The sequence below is a fragment of the Mus pahari genome, chromosome 3 (genome assembly GCF_900095145.1).
Source record: "Mus pahari chromosome 3, PAHARI_EIJ_v1.1, whole genome shotgun sequence".
NCBI lineage: Eukaryota > Metazoa > Chordata > Mammalia > Rodentia > Muridae > Mus > Mus pahari.
In genome coordinates, this window is record NC_034592.1 from 25,935,265 (window position 1) to 25,959,477 (window position 24,213).

The window sequence follows — 24,213 nt, forward strand, 5'->3', positions numbered from 1 at the left end:
AGCCTGAAATGTACAGCAGGCAGTCCCACTTGAGAGAAAAGCAGCTCTGGACCACCTCCGCTGGTCCTTCTGTTTGTCTTAGCACCTTCCACTTTCTAGAGACATCAGTGTCTGATAATAAACCAGGTGTTGATGCTTTCTGCCTGTGCCACCCCCAACCCCTGGGGGGGGTGTCTTCCTGGCCAGGAAGGGGTAGATGGACAGGGCTGTCTGAGAGAAAGGGGAGCAGAGAAGCTGTCAGTTTGACTGTGGGATTCTGCCTTGCCACCAGGATTGCTAGTTTTAGTTAGAACTTAAAAAAAAAAAAAAATGTCTTGTGTGCGTGCATGTGCCGGGATGTTTGTGTGGAGGTCAGGGGATAGCTTACATGACTCAGTTCTCCCCTTTCACCATGTAGGCTCTGGGTTTGTGGCAAGTGCTTTTAGTCCCTGCGTCATCTCTTCTGCCCAGCAGTCAGCCTGTTCAGCATCTACAGTGTCCCTGGCCTGAAGCTATAGTTCCTCACTCTGCCGGGAGACCGACTCAGTCCTAACTGTGCAGACACAGGCCTGGGGCTTCCCTGCTGCCAGTCTAAGCTCCTGAGCATCGAGCATCGGGTGTGGGCCCCAAACACCTGGGCACTGATTTCTGGAGGTGCGAGGCACCACTGCTCACAGGTAGCTGGGCTTCACTTGGGAGTGAGGGATTGACTGTCTCGCCGAGGAGGAACCTGCATGGAAGTCAACTGAAAACAGCCCAGGGCACCGCCTCACTGTGCAGCCACCAGTCGGACCCCCAACACCATCCAGCCTGCCTCCCTTGGGGCTACAGAGCTGGGTCAGGGTGTGCACGGGACAAGTGAGACAAAAGGGCAGGGTGAGTGAGGAACCCCCAAGAGCCATTGAGGCACAGACAGTCCCGGGGCTTTGGTGGCTTCCTCCCCAGAACCCTATGTGGGTTGCAACTGGGACACAATTTCTGGAGAGTATTGGCTCACCTACGCAAGTCCAGATCTCCAGGCATTTGTTTCTGGGGACCTAGGATGTGGAAGAACTGGAAGCCCTGTCTGTCTGTCATTTCCAGAATGGGGGATAACAGGTTCTCTCTCAGAAGACCTTATGATACAGTCCTATGCTAGTGTGGGGCACGGCAACTACCCTGCACCCAGTAAATACACAGAGAAGGTCAGCTGTGGCCAGAGACATGTAGGGCTGTAGGCAGAGGAAGCTGTGTTCAAGGCATTGAAGGCTCTGGGTGGAGAGGCCAGAGATTCACAAGAGAGAAGGCAGCGGAGACCCTGCCTTTCACTGGGAACGCAGGCAGAAGCCCAGGAGGAGGAAAGGCTGGGCCAGTTGGCCATTCCCTCTGGAGCAGGCGGGCTTTGCTAAGTATCGGCGGCGGCATACATGCTCAGCCCTGGCAGGACCCATGGCCGGTGGCTATGGGCCCAGGGGGTGTGCGAGGAGGTAGAAGGAACCAGACCCTTGGTGGCCCATAACTAGCTACATTTCCATGCGCTCTGAATCCCTTCCCTTGCAGAAGGCCCCTGTTCCAATCATAAAGGTTTGGGGCTCGGGGGCAGGACGAATGGGCTCTTTCCAGGCCTTTCCATCCTACGTATCTCTTCTTCCTCCCACACCACACCCTCTATGCTCCAGCCAAACACAGTCGGCACCGCCCTCTTTCTCTTTCTTGCCACACTGTTCTTTCTGAGCTGTCTGTATCTGTTAAGCTGGTGAATTCCTAGGCATCCTTAAAAACCCAATTTGGATGACCCTTCTCCTGTGAGCTGAATCAGTGACTTTCTTATTTGTGGTTCAGTTACATAAGGGATCACATTGTATCATCTGGTTAATTAAGAGAGTTTTCTTTAAGCCTGGACATTGCCCTGGGACAGGCACAAAGCAGGACAGGAACATCTTTTTCTGCCCCCTCCCCCTAAAGGAGGTACCCTTCCTCTAATTGTTTTAGAAACCCCAGGTGGACCAAGTGTGGCCCTAGGTTAGTCACACCGGCTAAAGTGGGTGGGACAGTGGCTGAGCACCCCCTCCGCTGCCTGAATGTGGAGAACCTACAAAGATGGCCTGGAAGAGCAGATCCAAGGGGACCCGAGGTGCTGGAACACTCAGATGTTGGTCAAGCTCAGTGCTGCCACCTAGCAGGCTTCGTCGGCAAGGGTGGGGACTGAGGACAGGGTAGAAAGGGAGAGCCAGGTTAGCCAGGTTAGAATCTGGCTCCCCACACTGAACGGACGACACCCCTGCAAGGACAGGGAGCTGAGGGAGGTACTTGCGAGGTGTTCATGAAATGGATGCACTTTCAGTATGGGGCAGAACTGGCATGGCCTGGTGAGCTGAGGGGAGACCCCAGAAAGTCACAACATCTCCCAGGGGTTGTGTATACTTGAGCCCCTGGCTTGGGGTGAGGCCCAAAACCTAGTAGCCCCTGCTGTCTCTACACCCGCCTCATTTTTAAAAATATCTTTAATGTGTATGATATGTATGTAGACACACAGATATATACACCATATTTAGATCATCTCCATCTCCCACTGCTCAGTCCTGTTCCCAGGACTCTCTCCATATTCCCCTCCCAACTTCCTTAAGTCATTTTCTTAATCTGTTGAGTCCATTTAGTGAAGCCTGTGTGTACATGGCTGCAGGGTCTTCCAATGGAGCACTGGAGCACGGGTGAGGATCGCATCCCTGAAGACATCTGACTCTCCCGCCCCCAGAATCCACTGACAGTCAATAGCCCCTTAGCCAGGAGTAGGGGATACATGAGTTCTGCTGGAATGTTGAGTGGCTTGGTCTTATGCAGGTTCTAAGTGTGTAAGTGTGTGTGTGTGTGTGTGTGTGTGTGTTGCACATACGTCAGAGGACACTATGGGTGTCAGTTCTCTCCTCCACCATGTGGGTTCACGTCATCAGGCCTGTAAGCACCTTTACCTGCTGAGCCCTTTCAATAGCACCCCTTCCCAGAGGTTTGAGCCGAACACCGTTTTTGGTGGCAGGCAGACCCTCACCACCACCCGGAACCTACCCCAGGGACTACACCTCGATTCAGAATGCAAATTCACAAATGCTACTGGAAACTAATTGCAAAATTTATTTCAGGGCTGCAGGACTGCAGGGGTTTTATAAGGGCACTTCTTGTCTCGGGGCTGTGGGTCTCTGGCCTTGGTGGGCTCACGCATTTCAGGGGCAGAGGTGGGGGCTGAGCCAGGGTGGAAGGACACAGGAGACAGCCTTGTCCAGTCAGGCAGGCCTAGCGTAAGCTGTAAATCTGACTCGAAAGCGGGAAAGACAGTGGATGCCCAGTCTGGAACAGAGGATGGCTTAGGCCTCTCCCCCCAGTGCTTGGTCCGACAGAGTGGCTTTCAGGAGGCAAAGCAGCAGTCAGGGAACTGAGGCCAGCTTCAAGGGTAGAGGCAAGGGACTAAAAGGATGGGGTCATGAGAAAGTCCTCAGCACTGTTCTCATGGAAAGATCGGTGAGTTCTAGTTCACCCATATCCCCACCTGCAAGGACTCAAAGCCCCTGCAGGCCTCCTGTTGCTCCCCTAGTGGGGCTGAGGCAGAGGGCAAGCAACAACTCTTCTCAGGGGTGAGGTGGGGTACAGAAAGATGACCAGATGCCACCCTGACTCTTGGAAAGAGATGTCAGGAGAAAGCTTTGGTGCTAATCCCCACACCCCAGCTCAGTCCTCAGTCTGTCTCCTGCCCGTTTCTCTCTCACACACTTTCCAGGGACTATCTAGGTGAAAGGAAAAGAATCCTGGTGACTGCAACCTTGCAGATAAATACCAGCCCAGCCAGCTGGTGGTGGGCAGGGTTAGGGCATGAATGTTGACTACACCAGACTCTTCCTCCCTGGGGAGCCGGGACGGGGAGAAGGATGATCACAACCAAGTCCTTTTACAGGTAGTGGGTCGGAATTAGATGAGTAGAGGGCTGGAGGGGCTCTTTTTGCCCTACCCACTCTCATGGTGTCCTCTGGGGACCCAATTTAGCAAACTCAGTTTACAACAGTGGAGGGAGTCTGGAGGCCCCCTCCCTCACCCTTATTGATGCCTGCAGACCTTCCTTTGCCTCGGATAACAGGAGAGAGGGAAAGGATGACCTCTGACCCAAGGGACATCCAGACCCACCAGGGAATCCTGAGCCTCCTCCTGGGACCTCAGATACCAGGAAAAAAAAAAAAGCTGGGGGCTGATGGAGGAAGGAGTGCTTAGAAGTCCCCTTTGGGGTACTCCAAGTGACAGACACAGGCCAATGGCCAGTGAAGGCAACCTGCCCCGGTCAATCCCCACCCATCCTTGCCCCTCATCCCAAACACACAGCTCTGGAGCTCAGGGGCAGGGGCTTAGTGACAGGGCTCCTGGATCACCTAATGCAAGGAGTCTTTTGGAGGCAGTGGCATCCCTGCCTACTGCCCACTGCCTGGCACCCAGGCTCAAGTCTGCTTGGCCTGCAGCATCTCAATGAGAAGGTTGTTGCGGGGCATCTCGTTGCCCAAATGCTTGTGGTACAGGTACTCCTTGGCCTGCATGCTCAGGGCCCGCACCTCCACCAGGCACAAGAGCAACTGCTGGAATTTGTCCCCGCAGTGTGGGTAGTGACATAAGGTGTAATCCAGCAGGGCGGCGTTGGCCTTCTCCTGGGCGTCCTTTACCAGGCTGTGGTTGTTCAGGAATTTCACATCTGCAACGGGAGCAGCCCATCACCCTCTTGTCACTGTGCCACCAACAAAGTTGGGCTGACACAGTCACCAGTATTACCAGCACCACACCACATTCCCAGGGGATCCCAGCCTGTGGGTGCAGAGACAGCTATGAGCCTCTCAATGGCAGCCTCCCCGCCTCTACCCTGTGGCCACCGTCACTGACATCACTCTGCATACTGTCCCCAAGCTTCTCTCTGTGCTTCCTTTGTCTTTGTTTGCTTTGTTTGTTTGTTTACTTTCTCTTTTGAGACAGGATCTCACTATGTCTCCCTGGCTGGTCTGGACCCACTTGATTCTCTCTGCCTCCCAAGTGGATCAAGGGCAGGTACCACCGCACCTAGAAAAATCCGTGTGTTCTATCAGTATGGCCACCACGATCACCAACAGCTAAACCATATCTGACCCAGTCATCATTGCTGTTGTCGCCATGGATACTTGACAATCAAGACCATCAGGAGCATCAGCAGATGTATTGCTAGTGTGGTGTTTACATCTCTCTCTTTTTTCTCATCTATGAAATGGGGTGCACTTGTCTCTACCGGGATGTAAGGTACCAGCTTGTGAGAAAGCATATCAACGCCTTTCTATAGCCATTCCCTGATAGACACCACCATCAACATCACTGTCCAAAAGACCTGTCTTAGGGTGTCAGACCCATGAACACCCTGGGCATACCCTGGAAAGAGGCTCAGTCATAGGATTCTGGGGTCAGCTTCTTTGCAGCACTGTTCACGAGGAGGAGGAGGAGGAAGAGGGGCATGGGTGGGTGTATGCCAGTTACATCTGGGAAGTTGTGGAATGGATACACCCAGAGCACCTGGAGCCATGTTGAAAAGCAGGGCAGACTGCGAGGTAAAAGAGTGGGAAGAACTGGGCTGGTGAGATGGCTCAGCGGGTAAGAGCACCCAACTGCTCTTCCAAAGGTGCAGAGTTCAAATCCCAGCAACCACATGGTGGCTCACAACCATCCTTAACAAGATCTGATGCCTTCTTCTGGAGTGTCTGAAGACAGCTACAGTGTACTTACATATAATAAATAAATAAATCTTAAAAAAAAAAAAAAAAAAAAANCNANNTNAAAAAAAAAAAAAGAGTGAGAAGAACTGAAGGTTTGCAAGGCAAAGCCATTTCCATAAATGTAAAATGGCACTGAAGTAAAGTGTAGCTTAGAGCACACTGTTGGCCTGGCACTCACAGGCCCTGGTTCTATCCCCTATACTATCAAAAAATGAAAAGAGAGGGTTGGGGGGGAGGGTGGAAAGAAGGCAGGCAGGCGAGCAGGCAGGCAGTCTGGCTCACTGGCCCTCTCCATGCAGACATGCTGTGTGAGAACAATGGTCGCCACGAAGCTGCAGATAGACATGGAAGGTCAGCTCCCAATGAGAGAGAGAGGAGCAGGTGGCTCAGTGTGGACCAAATGTGACTGGGGCTGGAGTGTGGTTGATCAGCGCATCCTTGGGCCTTAGTCCTGGCTTAGACACAAAGGAGGCCGTTGGAGTTGATTAGGAGTGAGCTGCCTTGTGGAAGAGTCCCTGCCTGTTCTACATAAAAGGTCACCTTCCTCAGGAAAAGGGGATGGAAACAGGATGTCCAGGTCCCTCCCTTGTCACGAAGCCCCTGTCACAGCTCTCAGCCTCTATCAGCTCATGTCCTGCCTAGGAGTTTAACATCAGCCCCCAGCCCCCAGAGCCTACCCTAGCCTCTGCTGGGCTGTTGCTTCCAGAGGTTCACAAGATGGGTCACTCATCTGCTTTCCTCCCTTGGGGTAGGTACCCCCAGTCTTTCTACTGTGGGGGAGTTGGTCCAGCATGCGCTCTTGGCCCTCTAATCCCTCTTAACACCCACTGCGCCAGGAAAGCTGAGGTGCCTGGCAACCCTGATCCTCCACCGCCCCCAGCATACCCGCTGAGGCCTGTGTTGTCCAGAGATGGATTTAGGGAAACCGGAGCTGGGCCTGAGTCGTATGGCAGGATTTGGCAGCTGCTGGCTTCTACCCTGGCTCCCATCACCCTCCAATAAGTGAGCTAGGGTCATTTTCTTCCTCCTTTCCCTGGGATAGCCACCAGTTCACAGACATCTTTATGCCTTTTAGAAAGAAAGAGCTCCCTTTGTCTAGAGACATACACTCTGAGATTCCAGCCCAGTCCTTCCCTGCCTCAGTGTCCCTGTACAGTGAGACCTACCCAACTGTACAGAGCAACCCGGCTCCCTAGCCTGGCTGGTTCCAGGTACATTTAAAGGTGATCACAGGAAGTCATTCCACCAAGCTGGTCTCCTGGAAGCAAGAGATGCCTACTGATCCCATCTGTCCTTGCCCCAATCCCTTTCCCATCCCCGTATCACCAGCCAGCACCTCCACACTGTCCCCGGGTTATTCTGACATTCTTAATAGGAGAAAGATGGGGTCTGCCTCAAGGTTACCCAGTAAAGGGGCTCAGAGGAAAGAGATGAGGTGGAGGAGGATGGGCCAGGATGCTGCTCAGATAGAAGGGATGGAGACACCAGGGCCTCGGCTTCTGGCTTTACCAGGATTTACTGTTCTCAGCAACAAGCATCAGGGACTCAGGATGACAGTGGGGTAGAAGGGGGAGGGCGCAGGGCAAGGACAACTTTCAGGGACAGCCCCTCTCTAAGAAGGCTCTGGACTCTTCGGTTCCCACCTATTAAGACCTCCATGGCCCTGGAGCATGGCAGCAGCTATAGGGTGGGTGGACACACACAGCAGCCATAGACCAGAGCTGGGATCCAATTCATGGCACCAGCCCAGGTCATCCCTTCAGATAACTAGGCTGCAAGAAGTGCATCCTGCAAGAGTGTGCCTAAACCACTCACTCATAGCAGGGAAGGACTCAGACTGAAGCCTGTATGATTCTAGGAGCTGCGGGACTTCCTGCTGTGGGCAGGGCGGGGCTGGGATCCCCAGAGCTGGAAGGCTTCTGAATCAGGTTCTCTGCAACCTATATGGGGCTAGTCTAAGATCCCACCCTGGGCTGACTTCAGACCTAACGTTTCCCTCACCTGGAAACCTTAAATCGGTTTGCCTCTCTTCTCACCCCGTCTAAGGGATGGAATACAGCCACATCACACTGAGTGCAATACCCTTCGCCCTCAGAGCCAGGAGCAGGCTTCGTCCCCAACCTGGAGATTCCCCCTTCACATGCCAAGGGGCTCACATCCCAGCTCTGCAATCAGAGGCCACCCCGGAACCTATCCTCTATAAGATGGGGCAGATCAGGTCAGGGACCCTTACTGAGTACCAGCCTGGGACCTAGGCCTGCAGAATGGACGGTACTGCCCACATCCCTGGAAGCAGAGGGGGTGGGAGATGGCACCCCACCCTGGGAGCAGCCGCTAGCTCCATGAGCTGGGGGCCCCTGGGATCTCAGAAAGCCCCCTTTTCACGGTTTAATTGAATATTTGAATAATCCTTTCATTCCAGCGAGGCATAAAGAATGTTGTCCCAATAGCAGTGACTCAGGCAGGCGCCCCCGCGCACAATGGCCCCTCGAGTGGCACTGCTATTCAGTCCGTCTTTTGTTGGCTTGGAGCGGTGGGTAAATTGCAAACGCTTAAGGGAATGCTGCCGTGCGCCTCAATGGGAATCAGGAAATCGAATGTTAGGTCAATCCATTAAGCTTCGATTAAGTCCTCGGCGGAACAATGCCGGCCGGGCCCATCTTCATAAACACTGCGATTGCCAGGAGAGAGGCACTAATTTTAATTAAGCCTCCTTACCTGCCTCTGAGCTGCCTGAGATGCTATTTAGACGCCAAATGGCACCCTTCTGCAGAGACAGGCGAGAAAGAGGTGTGTGGAGAGGGACAGGGTGGGGGTGGGTGACAGTTGCTGCCTGGGGTTGAGGCTGCCCAGCCCAGGGTGCTGATGCTGAGGATGCCCTGAGCAGGCTGGCTGGAAGTCTGTGGACAGGTGGCCAGCCCTGTCTTGAGTTCTAGTTTTCCTGAAAGCTCAGCTCTGACGAGGAGCCCTGTGGTTCAGAAGGCCATCTATCGCCGCCCAGCTACAGGTGTTGCCTGCTGCAGGACTTGGACTATCAACCTACTATCCTACCCCAGGCTGCAGCTGGAAGGGCGGCCTTAGATGGTGATACGCAGATGTGAGGTGGTCATGTCATTCCCAAAGTGGGAGCCATTCCAGAGCAAGGCTCAAGGTACCCAATAACCAAGGCCATACATAGTTCATCCCCTGTCTACCTTATGGCCTCCTCTCTACCCATCCCCCTCCCCATAACTTCCAACAGGCTGTTCCTTCTGTCTGTGTCACCAGCACACTCCTAGTCACACTGCAGGGTCCAGCTCAGATGTATGTACTGCATCCTGCGTCCTGACCCAGTAGAGTTACCCAAACTCTGATCATACTGGACTGCTCACCTCCTATCCCAACATGAAGTCTCTTTCCAAGGACTCTATGACCCAGTCAGTGTATTAGTCAGAGTTCTCTAGAGTCACAGAGTCTCTGTCATTGTCCCCTCATTCTAGGCTCCAATAAGCTGAGGTCCCAGAATCATTGTCTCCTGTGCCTCTGACACCCCCAACCTCAACCCAACTTCAGGCCCACTGAGCCGAGCACTCCTCAGCCACCATGACCAGACCTGAGACAATAAAGCCCTCAGTCAGACACAAAGCATGGATAAAGACTGAGCCTGTAGACTGGTTTGTTCAGTCACTCTGGCTCATCTGTTTATGGACTTAATAAGGATGATTAATAAAGAACATCAGCACACATTTCTGAGGGCCAGGATTGTGGTAGAATTACCTCATTGTATCCTTGCAGCATGTCAAGGACATTGACGGACGTCATTTCACACATGGGGAAATAGAGGCTCGGAGAGCGACTTGCTCAATTGCGCAAAGCCGGAGAGATCAGAGTTAGACTCCAGGCGGCCATGTACTTATCCAGGCTCTTCCCACGCTCCCCACTCTAGCACTGATCGCTCTAAGTTACTGGAGGTGAAGTTAGCATATGGGATGGGAGGGGGGCGCTGAGCTGAGGCACCACTGAGCCCAGCCCCAGGAGAAATCGGGAGGCCAATGTCCAACTGGACCTAGCATCTTTGCTTGTAGGAGAAAGGGGGCTGTGGGGCTCTCTTAGAGGGAGCATGGCTGGAGCTGACTGATGCTGACAAGTCCTCTTTTCTGAGCACCTCATCCAAGATCCTCCCAAGCATGGCCAGGGCCTCTAAGGCTGTGCTACACTCTAAGGTGGCAACTTTATTGTGGTCATTTCCTAACACTCTGTAGAACCCTAGCCAGGCTGAGAGTCCCAGGCCCTTGTCCCCAGCCACATGGAAGTGGCAAGTAGGGCCAACTCTGCCGAGCACTGGGCTTCCTCACCACGTCCCTTCTCCTCTCTGTTTCCAAACACTTCCTACATCCTAGGAAGCATTATTGCCAGACTGCCACAAAGACATATCTCTATTCTGTCTTCCCTCCAATTCCATAGCTGCTTCCCTGCTGACGAATCCTCCACCCAACTCACCCACGGAGACTCTTTATTTCTAGCCTTCTAGCCCAGGACTTGGGCTCTCTGAGGCATACCTCCATAATGGTTGCATCGTGCTGCTATGCAGTCCCCCATCTATGTACTCTGCCCTTTATAAGACACTTGCGGTTCCCCTAAGTAGCAGTTGGGATCTTTACCATTTGCTATGTTGTTTCCAGTCCCTGGCACCAGCAGATGTTTGTAGAATGGATGAATGTACAGGTGATGGGATCTAGAGTCAGAACTTGGGTCCCTGTAGTTCAGGGAGTTAGGGAAAAGTGGGGACCCTAGGATGGGAGCCAGGGAAGAGAGAGCCCTAAATGCAGCCGGCATTTAAGTATGCTAGGTATAAAGAGCAATTTCTGGCAAAAATCAGATGTTCAGAAAGGTCCTCACCCCATGAAAAATAAAACATAGACAACATCTCAGCCTTTGGGATTTCACAGGGAGAAACCAAGTCCCTCCAGGGAGCAGCCAGACCCTGACCCACTGTGTGTCCTTATAACACTCACTAAAGGAGGATCCTTGGACCTTGGGTTTTCTAAGCACAGTAGGGCCCTCAACATCTTTACCACCCTCCACTGCAGAGCCTGCAGAGGCCACTCACCGAGGCTGAAGAGGATGAGGAACTTGAGACAGACGAACTCCTGGCGGTCCAGCTGCAGCGCATGCAACTGGAGCACCAACTCTTGGGCCCGCAGCACCAGGCTGTGCAGCAGGGAGCCAGCCTGCACAGCCACCGTGCTCAACTCCACCTGCACCGGCAGAGGGCAGGTCAGGGAGGTGGGCAAACAGACAGGGGCTCAGGTGAAAGGGCACGGGGCAGAAGGTTCTGGGCAGTGACGTGGGTCAAGCACTGAGCCTCAGGTTCACTATTTTGCCAGCTTTGTTCCCTCTGTTGAACCAAGCTGAGCACCCATGGCTGGCCTCGTCTTTAGTGGCAGTGGAGCAGGCACCAGGCAGCGGGAACACGCGGAGCTGAAGGATCCTTCATTTACAAAGGACTGCCTACAGCCCTGTAGTGGGAACAGATCTTGTACAGCTGACTTTGACAAGTGGCCTTCCTGGGGCAGGGGAGAATGCAGTAGGGGTGGTTCTGCTGAGCGCAGGAAATGGCCACCAGATAAGAGCTGGTCCATCAAAACCTACCTCGTTTTCTGCCTGCCTGCCTGCCTGCCTGCCTGTCTGTCTTTCTCTCTCTCTCTCTCTCTCTCTCTCTCTCTCACACACACATACACACACACACACACACACACACACACAGGTTCATGCAGATACACTCACAAGGCTGTTATCTGTTCCCTGAAGCTATGGTACTCGCATCTGCACACCCACGCCCACTCCTGCCCTTCAGTGGCCATTCTCAGCAACACCTGCATATGCATTTGTGCTTACACTTGTGCCAGGCAGCTATGGACACCCACACATCTCTGTATGTGCAGAGTCACACAATCAAACATAGGTGGGTGGCTACACCCAGGATGTTCTCGCAGCCCCGTGTATCCTCCAGATCCTATCTTTGTACTCTTGTGGCCCAGAGTAATCCCTTTTGACCAGCATCCCCATTCCTCCTTCCAGTGGCCTGAAACATGGGAGATATGAACCCAAGATGAGGACACAGGTCCTGAGAGGCAGGGGGAGGGAAGTAGGACCTTGATCTGCAGTTTGTTCCAGTACCCACTGTGCCCACTCTTCAGCATGGGTCCCCTCATGAGGCCACTCTCCTGTCTCCAGAGGTTTTTTTTTCTTCCTCCTACTTCTTTCCCTGTACCTCCTCTCACCATCTCTGTGCTGTCCTTTTTAAATGTGTCTCCAAACCCCAGCACTTTAGGCTCCTTCACCCATATCCACCAGCAACCCTAATGTCCCTCCTGTGGGTGGAGTTTCCAAGCCTTCTCCGTGGTTTCCCACCCCTGTAATGTTACAGTCTCTGATCTAAAAGGGCCAAATTCTGAGTCTGAGCTCTCTGGACTTTTCGCCCACTCTTGTGTTCCTTCGTTCATTCATTCATTCATTCATTCATCATTTATAAGAATGGAGACCTACAGGATCTCACCTGCTCACCAGCCCCTAGCAATGCCTGCAACCTCATCTCTCACACTTGCCACCCCTCAGTTCCTTGGCCCTATTCTGAATCCCTTCTCAGAGTCCTTGATCCTGCAGCTTCCACATGTGTGACAGCATAGACTGCCACCTGTCACTTCATTACTAGCTGACCAACTCTGCCTTATTTTGGGGAAACCCAATTCCACTGTTATCTCCTATAAGAACCTCCACTGACCCTTCCACACTGTGGCTCCTCAAAAGGCCCCAGGACACAGAGATGTCTGGCTAGTGCATGTCCCTGAATTTGGAATTTGGGGTGTTCCCGAGCTAGCCTGGAGAGGCCTAGGATTATGCAGGACTGGGGGTACGGCCAGTTCAGTCACCTCCTGTCCAGTAATCAGCAGGATGCTGTCTTCCTTGCCATACTGGACCTGGCGGTAGATGTGGTCCAACACCAGCAACTCGCTCCAACAGTTCTGCAGCAGTGTCATCTGGTCAGCCACCTGTAGGGAGGAACCATGCAGAGGTCTAGCTGGGGACTGTCCTCTGGGCCCTTCTCTCAACTCTCTGCTCAAAGCCTCAGATGGTCCTATCTGCCCAGCTGTTTGCTTCATTGGGGCCCAGTGAAGGCCTCCTTCCGGCCCCCATTAGATGTGTGACCTCACACGTGTCCTAGAGTCTTTCTGGTCCTCCATGTTCTCAATCGTTCAGTGACTCCAGTGTTTGGAGAGAGCCAGTCACATATTCCACACCCAGGAAATGTCAAAGACTAGGAGCTAATGCTATGAAGACCAACCCTCACCCCTTATGCCCTGTAGAGGACTTGTAATCATGGCTGCCCCTGCAGGGTCCCGGGGGGGGGCTGTAGAGGTACCTAGGCTCCTGGTGAAGATAGAGGAGCTACTTGGCTCATGGGCTCTGAGCTGTCTGCAGCGATAACAGAACAATGAGTAAGGTAGATTCTAACCATCAGGGTGCAGTTGGGCCTCGGAGCCCAGGAGAGGACAGTCCCTGCTGAGTATCCAACTCTGCGGTCATTGCACCCTCCCACAGAACAGACAGATGCTTCCAACAGGAGCGACTTCTGCTTAGAGCCATGATAACTACAGCCAGGGACACTTTGCCATCTCCTCCTTCACCCCTATCCCCAACCTCTCCTCCCTCACTGCCCTATCCCCACTCACCTCCTTCTCCCCACCCAGCCCAAAGCCTTTCTTTTTAAAATAATTGTTTTACGTTTGTGTGTGTGTGTGTGTGTGTGTGTGTGTGTGTGTGTGTGTGTGTACCTCAGTGTGCATATACAGGCCAATTCTCTTTTTCTACCACATGGGTTTTCCAGGAATGGGACTGAGGTTGGCTAGATACTCCCCGCTCTCTCTGGGCCACACCTTGCAGTGACTACCAACCTTGCTGCATGTCAACCCTGTCACCATCATTTTATAGAGAGAAGAAATTGAGCACTGAGCTCAGGCAAGGCACCTATGGTTGTATAGCACTGAGCTCAGGCAAGGCACCTATGGTTGTATAGCTCACTGTGACTCTGGGTCCATGCTCTTCACCAGACATAGAAGACAACCCCCCCACCGTGTCCCCCTTGCCACCAGGACTTCAGAGTCTTCCAACAGACTGGTTACCTTGTCCATGAAGCCCTGCTCAACCCCGCTTTCTCACTACCCTTTGGAGCTAGGATGGCACCAATCCATGCCTGTCTTTCCCGGTACTTTGGAGTATGAGAGGGCAGGACTAGCTTCCCCCATGCCACTGTTGGCCCTTCAGGCATCAGCAAGAGGTTGATGAAGGGGCATTCACTCCATAATACGTTCATCCTTCCCTCAAGCCCAAGGAGAAATAACTAGACATAAAAACTAGCTCTGTCCTCAGCTTAGCAGCCTTCCCCTCTTCTCTGGGGCGTCCTCAGGCAGGTGATGAGAAAGGAGAGGACAGGTGTGTGGGCTGGTCTCATGTCAACTTGACACAGCTAGAGTCATCTGAGAGGAGGGAACCTCAGCTGGAAAAATGTGTCCAGACAGCTGAGCTGGAAGGAGGCCTACAGGGCATTTTATTAATTGGTGATTGGTGTGGGGGGAAACGCACCCCCGTTCTAAGCTGGTGGTCCTGGTTCTATAAAAAGGCAGGCTGCACAAGCCAGGGGGAACAAGCCAGTAAGCAGCACCCCTCCTCAGCCTCTTCTTCAGCTCCTGCCCCTGGGTTCCTGCCCACTTTGAGTTTCTGTCTTGACTTCCCTCAATGGCTGTAGCTCAGGATGTGTAAGCCAAAGACTAAATTACTTTTACTTTTGGTTTTGCTTTCGCTTTTCAACACAGCCACAGGAATCCTACCAAAGACAGAATCAAAAGGAAAGAGCATCCAGACTGTCATGCTGGCTCCTCAGGACCCCACCCACCTGCCCCTGCTCCAACACACAGGGCAGGAGAGCAGGGGGGGCCCTGCCTGCTTCTACCCGTCCTTACCCATCTCCTCTGGGTCCCAAGCCCAGGACTTTCTGCTTGTCCTGATCCCCATCACTGTTAGAACAGAGACGCAGCCTCTGACCGCAGGATACTCCCCATCTCTCCTCGCATTTCCCTCTCCATCACTCTTTCCAAGGAGTAAACTAAAACTCAGTGCCAGAGCCCCTCATGCCTGCCCAGGTAACAGATACTCATGGGACAGATAATCAGACAGAATCACCCAGGTGACACCAGGTAGGGGGATCTGGAAAGTTCTCGGGGGGCGGGGGGGAGTCCCTTAGAACTTCTGGATGGATGCCTGGGTGGAAAAAAACAAAAACCAAAACCTATAAGACAGTCACAGTGGCAACAAAGTAAATAGAGACCCATGAGGATAACCCAGAAAGAGGCCCAGCAGGGTTGAGCATTCTCTGTTCCCATCTCAGGCATAGGCGCAGATACCCTTGTGCCCATATGGAAGAAGCAGGGCAGGAGAGACGATAAAGAGGAGTAATACGAGATAAGCAGACTGAGCCTTGGCAGAAGGTAGAGGGGTCATAGCGACCTGGGTGCTCAGCCCTGCAGCAGACTCTACGCAGACCTCAGCTGTGGGGCTGGCTGGCCCAGCTTGAGGACCGACGAGAAGGCTGCCCTGTGAGGCTACGCTGAGCATGCCAGACCCCGCGTTCCAGTCCTTCACCTGGTCATGCGCTCTCCTCAACCGCCATTTCCTGATCTGTGATAGGAAAGGACTCTCTTCCCTCTTCTGCATTGAGACAATCGGGCACAGCTGGCACTTGAGAGGGCATCGGGTACCTGGACCAGCCCCAGAGGTTCTGAAGAACCTGCTCCATTTTCCTTTAGGCCATGCAAATTTTCCTGTCATGTCCACCTCTTCCTGTGGCTGGGCAGATGGACACATGGGCACTCAACTCCAACAAACTGTGGCTGCCTGTGCTCTCCACGAGAAACTACGTGTGTAAGAATATCTCTCAGCCCAAAGAGCTGGTTTCCACCTTCCTCTTGCCACCTTGGGGACAAGGTCATTTGCAGTCCTGGCTCGGGGTCCCTGGCCAGCCCAGCCTGTCTGTTGAGTCCTCCTATGGCCCATCACAAATCTTGGAGCCTTGACCCAGCAGTGTGCATCCAAGAAGGGTATTGATGGTGCTGTACTGACCTCTCCCTCAGCAGGCCTCTCTGGAGCCCCTGGGGTCTGATCGGTCTGGCAGCCAAGGCCAACAGGCTCAGTAATTCTTCAGGGTCTGACACTCCATGGCTGGCCATGCACACTCCTGCCTGAGCAACTGTTTATCAGACCAGCACTGACAGACGTACTGTGTCTCAATAAGCCATCTATCTGAGCAGTTATCTGCTGCCAAGAGGGGCCTCCGTGGGGAAGGAGAGTGGGACATTGAGGAGGGACAGATGTCGAGATGGACTCCCATCACCTCCTCCAGCCTGCCCTTCCTGACGACTGTGCTGAGCACCTGGCAAAGGTGAGTCTGCCACTGGTTAGGGAACAAGTTGGTACACCACCAGGGACAAAGTGGGTCCCGTTTTGCAGAGCTCAGAGGTGTGTGGCCCTTGCTCTTCCCAGAAGATCTGGGAGAAGAACGGAGATTTTCCTTATGCTACAAATAGGGGCAGACCAGAGAGAAGGAATGAACTCTGCCCATGGGGTTTCTCGTGTACCGAGCTACATGTCAAATTCTTTACCTGTTCTAGCTCACCCAGCCTTTACAGGTTCCAGGAAAGTATCAGTTAGGCTCCTCCTACCTTACAAATGAAGAAACTGAGGCCAGAAGAGCAGAGTTACTTGCTAAGTCCACAGGTTGCATGCCCTGACCTGTCTTCTGACCACCTCTGCAGAGAAACCTTTGACTCCCTCAGATAGAGCAGCGAGTGCTCTCCCCTAGGTCCTCCATTTCTCTCCAAGTCCATGAGGAACTCGGGGACCCGTTCCTTGACCATCTACATATATATGTCTTCTAGCTTTCCCTGCAGCTTCCTGGGCCCAGCTCATTCTGATGTCCTCAGTGCCCATCTCAGAGGCTACCCCAGTCACAGAGCCACAGATTTCCTACATTTCCTAAATCTCTCCTAAGGTTTACACGTGGCACGGTGAGGACCAGCTCACTGTGCAGCCTCAGCTCTTCTGACCTGCATGCCTGGCCTCTGTGACACAGACCCCCTCCCCCCCTCAGCCTGGCAAAGCATGCTGGCTCAAGCGAGGCTGTAAGGGCCAGGCTCGGGCTTATCTGCAAGGTCCCTCAGAAGCAGCACTGACTATGGCTACGAATCCTGGGCTCCTTTCACAGGTTCTGGGAAGGGGAAGCAGGAAGGTTTGGGCCACAGAGAAGCCAGAAGCAGGAAAAAACACTCAGCAACAACACTAGGACAAAAGCCCTTCCCATCCTGCATGACCCCCCCCCCCCCCCGCAACCAGGAAGGCGGCCAGAGGAAGTGCCCTGCCCCTGAATCCAAGATCCAGGAAAGCTGAGAATGCTTAGCTCCTTCTACTCTCTGTTCAGGGACTTCAGGGGATGTTTGCAGCGTCTTGGGGGCGGGGAGGGGAATCTTCCAGAGCACTCAGTACAGGGCAGGTGGGAGGATCTAGTATCTGACCAACATCTACCTACATCAGTTGGCCTAGAAAGGGCCAGTGAGAGAAGTCACCCAAGACAGAGACATGGCATGTGGAAATGAGAGTCACGGTCAGTCATCAGTTCCTAACTCCCAGAGTCCCCTGGGTCAAAGCTTGAGGTGCCCCCACAAGGCTCAGAACGCCCATGCTGCACCTTATTCCCCTCGATGCCAGCCAGGCAGGCAGTACCCCCAGCCCATCTGGCCACACGCCCAAAGGAAGCCCAGGCAGAGTGGCGTCAGCACTGACAGCTGCTCAAGGCTGCAGTGCTTCCCGCAGGGGGGCGGGGGCAGCAGCCAGCTGTTTATAGCTAGCCTCAGAACAACCAGGGGGGCTTGACCTAGGAGGGTCAGGTTGGGTTGTACTCATGCCAGGCAGCAGTGAGTCCTGCTGAGGATTCTGGAGTCTTGGGGGTGGTGCACATAAGGAGCTAGGTAGAGCACTGCAGAATCAGCTCTCAGGCCTTAGGGCTTCACACTAGTATATGAAATGACTCGAAAGTTCTTCCTGTTGCTAACCTTAGTCCCTCCAGCTGTGATCCTGCTTTCTTTACTTTCATGTGCACTAATCCTGGGAGAAAGAGGGCACTGAGATGAGGGAGGGCAGTTGCATGTGGCAGGAATTCCATCTAGTTATCCTACATTCTTGTACACACATGTTTGCACACACACACCATCACCACCACCACCACCACCACCACCATCATCATCATCATCATCACAGGGTAGTAAATCACATTAGCTAGGTAGTACTCAGGTCCACAAACACACAACGTCATACATCCACATCTATGACAACTGAGGACGGCGGGATTGGGGTTCTTTCTGAATAAATGAGAGAGGATTGGATAGCGGGACCTGCTTCTGACATAGGCTGGAGATTTGGGGGCCAAGATGAATGTTTGAGGGAGCCCAGGGTCTCAAAGATAGAAAGAGCTGCCTATAGAAATGCCAGCTAGCTGGAGAGAGAGAGAGAGAGAGAGAGAGAGAGAGAGAGAGAGAGAGAGAGAGAGAGAGAGAGGCAAAGCCTTGTGGAACACGGAAGTGCTGAGAGACCACAAACCAGGAAGGGAATGCAAGAGAGAGAGGCCAAGAGAGACAGACAGAAGAGACAGGGAGCGGGATGGACAGGGAACAGCAGGCACCAGGAAGCTGCAGTCGCTCAGAAATGCCCTTCTTCCATGCAGTGGTACTTCCCCAGACACTGCCTGAAGCTACTAGGCTGGACTGCCCATCAAAACGGTGATGATGGGCAGCTAAGATTAGTAGCTAGAGCCAGGGGCTGGGGGCTATGAGGAGGTACCCACCTCCAGCTCCTTAAAGACCATGCACCTTCGTGCCCAGTCGACAATGGAGATAAAGGTCTGGTCGGCCATTCTGCAGAGGAGGCTGAAGGGTGCTGGCTGGTCAGAGCGGCTTTTGGCTGGCTCCTGCAGACAGCCCACGATGCGAGCACGCACCTGGTCCTCCTCTGGCTCTAGTTGCAGCAGCTGCAATATGAGCTCTGGTACATTGGGCCCTCCCGGAAAGGGTTCTGGATAGCTGTAGGGTGGCCCTGGCTGTTGAGGGGGGCTGGCATAGGGCTCTGGATACTCAGACTTGATGGTGCGGTTAGAGAAGGCAGGATAGAGGTAGCCAGCCAGAGGCCCGTGGGGACCAGGCACAGCCATGGGCAGAGATGGGGCTCCAAAGTCACCCAGCGGCCCACTGGGCGGTCCAGAGACCAGGGCCTTGGGTTCCGGTGCATGCAGGCTAGGGGGTAACATGTAGTCCGGTGGGGGAGGGGGTGGCGGGGGCACCCCCATCGGTGGTCCGGTCTCCAGCTTGAAGCCATTGGCCCGAATCTGTGCTTTCTTCTGCTGCTTCAAGGCCCGGTCTCTCTTGTACATGGGCCCAAACTTGTTCCGGCCACCCCGCATTCGATCAGCACGCACAGCTGTGGGCAGGAGCAGTCCGTCAGGTTCTACTGTCTGCCACAGATCTTTCCGCAAAAGAAACGTCTGTCTCTCTCGCACACGCGTATACCATTCCTCATTCCTATTCAGTGGTCTTCATCAGCCTTGGCTTGGCACCCCAGACCTTTCTCCACATTCTCCCGACCCCATCTCCCTCCCCTCTGCCCACTCACCCACCCTCCCCTCTGCCTGGAACCCTTTTCTTTTTCTTGCATTTACTTAACACCCGGTCCAATGTTGCCACCTCCAGGAAGTCTCAGAATTCCCCCAGGCAGACTCTCCTGTCCTGCCCCACACCTCAGGCTAAGAGCTCCTGGGTTCAGGTGCCCTGTCCAGGCTCTGACAGGGAGATGGGGAAAGTAAAGGGGCCCTAATCTGCTTTGCTCACGGTGGGGTGGGGTGTGTGCTTGATTCTACAAAGCTTCCCCCACTGCAGTCTACTGTGAGCCTGGGTTTGGTGCTGGAGGAGGGGATCTATTTCGCTGACCAGATGTTTTTCTCCTGGCCAAGAATGTGTCACCAGCCAGACTCAACAGGTGCATCTCTGCAGCTCCAGTGTGGCTCCAGCCCTTGCTCAGACAGGACCCCACCCAAGCTCTGAGAAAAGGGAGAGGGGTGGTGTTCCACACAACTAAAGCCTTGGGAGCCTGCCCGCCACAGATCTTCCTGCCTGCTGGGAGGAGAACAGCGGAGCTTTGCCCCCTCAGGCTGCTGCGGAGGCTCTGCCACCCGCAATAGCCAGCTCTCTGCCTGCTCGGGACTAGGACCTAGGCACAAGGGCTCCAGACACGGGACAGGGAACCTCCTTCAATCTGAGTCCCTCTCTAGGTAGCAGGATGTGTCCACAGTTTTCCCCAGCCTTCAGGGCCTTCTCTGCAAAAACTTTAGCCAACAGCTGCCGGCTGGGCGCTCAGCCCGACTGGGGCCAGCAGGGTAGAAGCTATGACTGTCCATTCTCTGAGTCTCTCCTGATGGACCATTGCTGTCCTCTCTGGACCAGAACAGAAGGGGAGAGGCAGCTATAGGCCATTGTTCCCTTCACCCCAACCTTCTCAGGGGTAGACTCTGAATGCATAGAAAGGAATCTCATCTTCCCGTGAAACTTACATGCCTAGACAGACAGACAGACAGACAGACAGATGCAGTCTAAAGAGCGATGGACAAATAGCATCAGAAAGTGTGATAATAATGGCAGTTACAGCTATTCTGCTGAATCTTTTCCCTCACAGCAGGCAACTCCCGCTTTTTCTTACCCCTCTCCCCCCAGTCCTCCCACTAACACAAGGCGAGCATTACTTTTTTACTTCATTATTCAAATGGGGGCATCTGCAGCTCAGAGAAGTCCATAGTCTACCAGTGATAAAGCTGGGATTTGAACACGGTCAGGTTATTGAGAGCTGTGACTTTGGCTGGTGTGGGAAATTTATGGGGTTGTCTGGGAGCTTCTCATACAGTGGGACTATTGGGGCACAGCTCTGTCCTGGAGAAAGACTTGCCTCCTGGGGTGGGGGTGGGGAGTGATACTGGATCTCAATACGAAGCTCATGACTGGCAACCACCTTGCCTCAGTCTCCAGAGTCCTAGGATTTCAGGGATGGACCACCATACTCTGGAAGTCTCATTTTTGATATTTTGGGACTGAGCCCAGGCAGGCCCTAACATGCTAGACTCTTCTGACTCTCTAGTTGCCTCTGCTCCCTGCAGAGCTGGGGCCCCAACGTCACGCCGAGGGGCCAATCACCTGGATCCAGAAACTGCTCCGCTTTCCCCTCAGCCCCTCTCCCAGGCCCGCCCGCGGCTCCCTGGGGCGGCCAGCAGTCAGGGGTCCCGGGCGTGCAGGACGCGCACCTTCCAGGCGCATGCCCACCGTCAGGCACTTCTGGAAGCGGCAGAAGGGACAGCGCTTACGCTGCGTCTTGTCGATTTTGCAGCTCTGACTCTCGGTGCACGTGTAATGCTTGTTGTTCTGGACTGTGCGCTTGAAGAAGCCCTGCTCCAGAGGAAGGGAATGAGCGCCAGGTCCCAACCTTCGTTCGCCGCCCGCACCCTTGCCACCCGCAGCCTACACCCTCCCTGCTCCCGCTTCGCGCTCACCTTGCAGCTCTCGCACGTGAGCAGCCCGTAGTGGTAGCCCGACACCTTGTCACCACACACCGGACACAGCTCGTCCAGGTCCTCGTCGTACGAATAGTCCATGCCCGCGGCGTCCGCCTGTGGAAGGAGGATCGGGTCAGCGCGGGCCGACGGCGACTGGTTTGGGGTTGCCCTGGTCTGTGCACACGGGGCGGTCCCCAGCCCCGGCCGGGTGCGGGGGTTTGCGGGCCATGTCCCTGCGCTGCAGTTCAGCCACCCGCCGCGCTCCAGGGCTGCTTCCTCGCCGCCTCTGCCGCGCCCGATCCGGGACCCTCGGATTCGATGCGTTTCCATCTCGAATCGTTTGTCTGAGAACAAAACCCCGATTCTGAGAAAACCAGATAGGCTCGGACGCGGGGAAGACAGACGCCAGGGAACCAGGGCGAAGTAGGGCACACAGCTGGAGTGGTCTGGGGGCCCCGACAGAGACCTGAGGCAGAGACGAGTCTAGAAGAGACAGAGAGAGACTCCAGCCAGTACTGCTCAACGGAGAGGGGATCCTGGGTGACAGGGACAGAAATGTGGTGCCAACGACATTGGGAGAGATTCGTAGATGGTTGATTGTTAGGTAGGTAAGTAGGTAGGTAGGTAGGTAGATAGATATTGATAGATTATGTAGATAGATGATAGATAAATGATAGGTGAGATGGATGATGGACAGATGGTGATCGGTGACTGATAGATGATCTAAAGATCGATATACAGTACATAGTGAAAAGACGAAAGACCAATGATGGGTAACGAAAAAGACGGGATCAGAGGCTAGGAATGACAGGCCCAACGAGAAAACCACGGAGACACAGAATCAGAGACACAGTGAGAGACACCGAGCAAGGAGAGACACCTTGGCAAGACCGAGGCAGCGAGAGTGACAGAAACACAAACGGAAAACCTGGAGGACCGAGATGCCCAGCGAGAGGGTCAGGGATGGGGAGACAGACTCTCGGCGGGCTGCGGCGCGGGCAGAGAGCTCCAAGGCGTGGCCCCGTGGAGGGACAGGGGCCGACCCTGAGAAGCAGAGAACCCTGGCGCCGGGCCGCTGGGTCCGCAGACAAAGCCACGCAGCGACGGCACCCACCGGCGAGCCGAGACGTCGGGCCGGGAGCGGGCGTGTAGGGCGCAGCGGGGTCGCAGGCGCGGGGCGGGGACCTCCGGCGAAGACGGGGTACAGAGAGTGGGAGACAGGCTTTGGTAGACCTCAGACGGAGAGTCCAGATCCCGAGAGCCGTGGCCGGGAACGCGAGAACCAGTACGACGGCGGCGCCCACCCAGGCCGCTCCCGCGAGCAGCACCCCGCCTTCGGCCCGCACCGAACCCCGCACCTTTTGGCCGCGCCGCCGCCCGCGATGAAGCCGCACCCGGGCTCGGCGCCGCCCGCCCGCAATGACTGCCACTCGGGCCGGGGGCGGGGAGACCGTCCCGCTCTGCCCCCGCCTCCCCGCGCCCGCCGCCCGCGAGGCTGCTCGAGGCGCACCTGGGACCCGGGCCCCTCCGCCGCACTGCGCGCTTCACGAACCCGCCGCGCGGGGCCGGGGTGGCCGCTCTATATGCGCGCGTGCGGTATCCGGGGGCGGAGGCGCGGTCCTTGTACTCCCCACAACCTGGCCTGTTCCCTGCCCTCCCTTCAGCCCCGCTCGGCCTTCACCCTCACCTCCTGGCCCTCCAGTCCCAGCTCGATCCTCCGAAGCCCGAGAGTTCTAAGAGAACTGGGGACCCTGAGCACCCCCGAATGCGGTCAGGTGCGCGGGGAAGCTTCGGGACTCCCCTTACGCAGGGAGGAGGCGAGCTCCCGTTTGCTAGTCCAGTTTAGGGGTGCCGAGGCCTGAACGCAGGTCGTTTGGCCGCGTGAAAGTGGTTAAGGGCGTGAGTGGGGCGGTGGGCAAGGAAGAAACTGGACTTTTGAGTTAGCACTGCCACATTCGTCTCCTCAGGCTGCAGGCACCGACTCCAGCACTGTTTCTTATTCCGAAGCCAGCTCTCCCAGAGGGTGGCTGAAAATGGATGCGGTGCAGTGGACAGCAAGAGTTCGGGGGGCGAACCCCATTTCCAGGGGTCTCCCTCAGGGTGCTCGCCTGGAATTGGGATGCATGGTCAATCCCACTCTACAGCATCCCAAGGTCTGGTAAGCAGCCGGAGCTCCATAGGCGCAGAGCCCGAAAAGCAAAGCCGTGGGGCTATACCCAGGCGCCCCTGTGAGCTCTGCTCTAGCTAGGGGGGAGGGGGAGAACACGGGAGGGGGGAGCCTCGGCACTACTGGTCCTGCGGGTGAGGTGGCAGAGCAGTTGCTCTGGGCTAGAAACGTGCACCAGACCATACGGCTTTTCAAGTTAAGTAACTGAGGTTGAGAAATCTTTGAAGAGGCCTACTCAATCCAGCCCAGTCTCCTTAACCACCAGGGGTGGAAGTCAGTGCCAGGGGCTGGACATGGACGCCAGAAAGCCTCAGTGGGGAAGCACAGCAGTTATGCCTTGGCAGAGACCCACCCATTCAAAGCTGTGTGTGGATCCCACCCGTGGCTCGGGTTTCTGTGGGTGCTGGACTAGGGTGCTTGGACAAAGCTGAAGACCCAGCACAGTGAACCTCTGAAGTCATTCACCCGATGGACGGAAGAACCACGGAATCTAACCGACTTGGCTGTCCAGTCCTAGCTCAGGCAAGTCACTCCCTCCGGTCCTACAGAGCTGAGTTGAGTGAAATTGCGTGGCTGAAGTGGATGAATCGTAGAAGGAAGGAGAGAGGGAGAGAGAGAGAGAGAGAGAGAGAGAGAGAGAGAGAGAGAGAGAG

General features: G+C 54.8%; 1 protein-coding gene across 3 annotated transcripts in view; it reads right to left on the minus strand.

Annotated features, from left to right (window-relative positions):
* Positions 1–3,064: 3,064 nt before the first annotated feature.
* Nr5a1 (nuclear receptor subfamily 5 group A member 1) overlaps positions 3,065–24,213 on the minus strand; it is a 22,367-nt gene continuing 1,218 nt past the window's right edge. Inside the window, exons 1-7 of one of the 3 annotated variants that reach the window (XM_021193905.1) lie at positions 22,752–22,980; positions 21,391–21,507; positions 21,145–21,286; positions 18,649–19,277; positions 12,632–12,751; positions 10,810–10,957; positions 3,065–4,681 (exon numbers count right to left, since the gene is read on the minus strand). In XM_021193905.1, the coding sequence (XP_021049564.1) occupies positions 4,434–4,681; positions 10,810–10,957; positions 12,632–12,751; positions 18,649–19,277; positions 21,145–21,286; positions 21,391–21,492 (1,389 nt within the window). In that variant the 5' untranslated portion in view covers positions 21,493–21,507; positions 22,752–22,980 and the 3' untranslated portion in view covers positions 3,065–4,433. Of the gene's footprint in view, positions 4,682–10,809; positions 10,958–12,631; positions 12,752–18,648; positions 19,278–21,144; positions 21,287–21,390; positions 21,508–22,751; positions 22,981–24,213 lie in introns of those variants that run through there. The other 2 variants (XM_021193904.1, XM_021193907.1) reach the window with 2 other exon arrangements.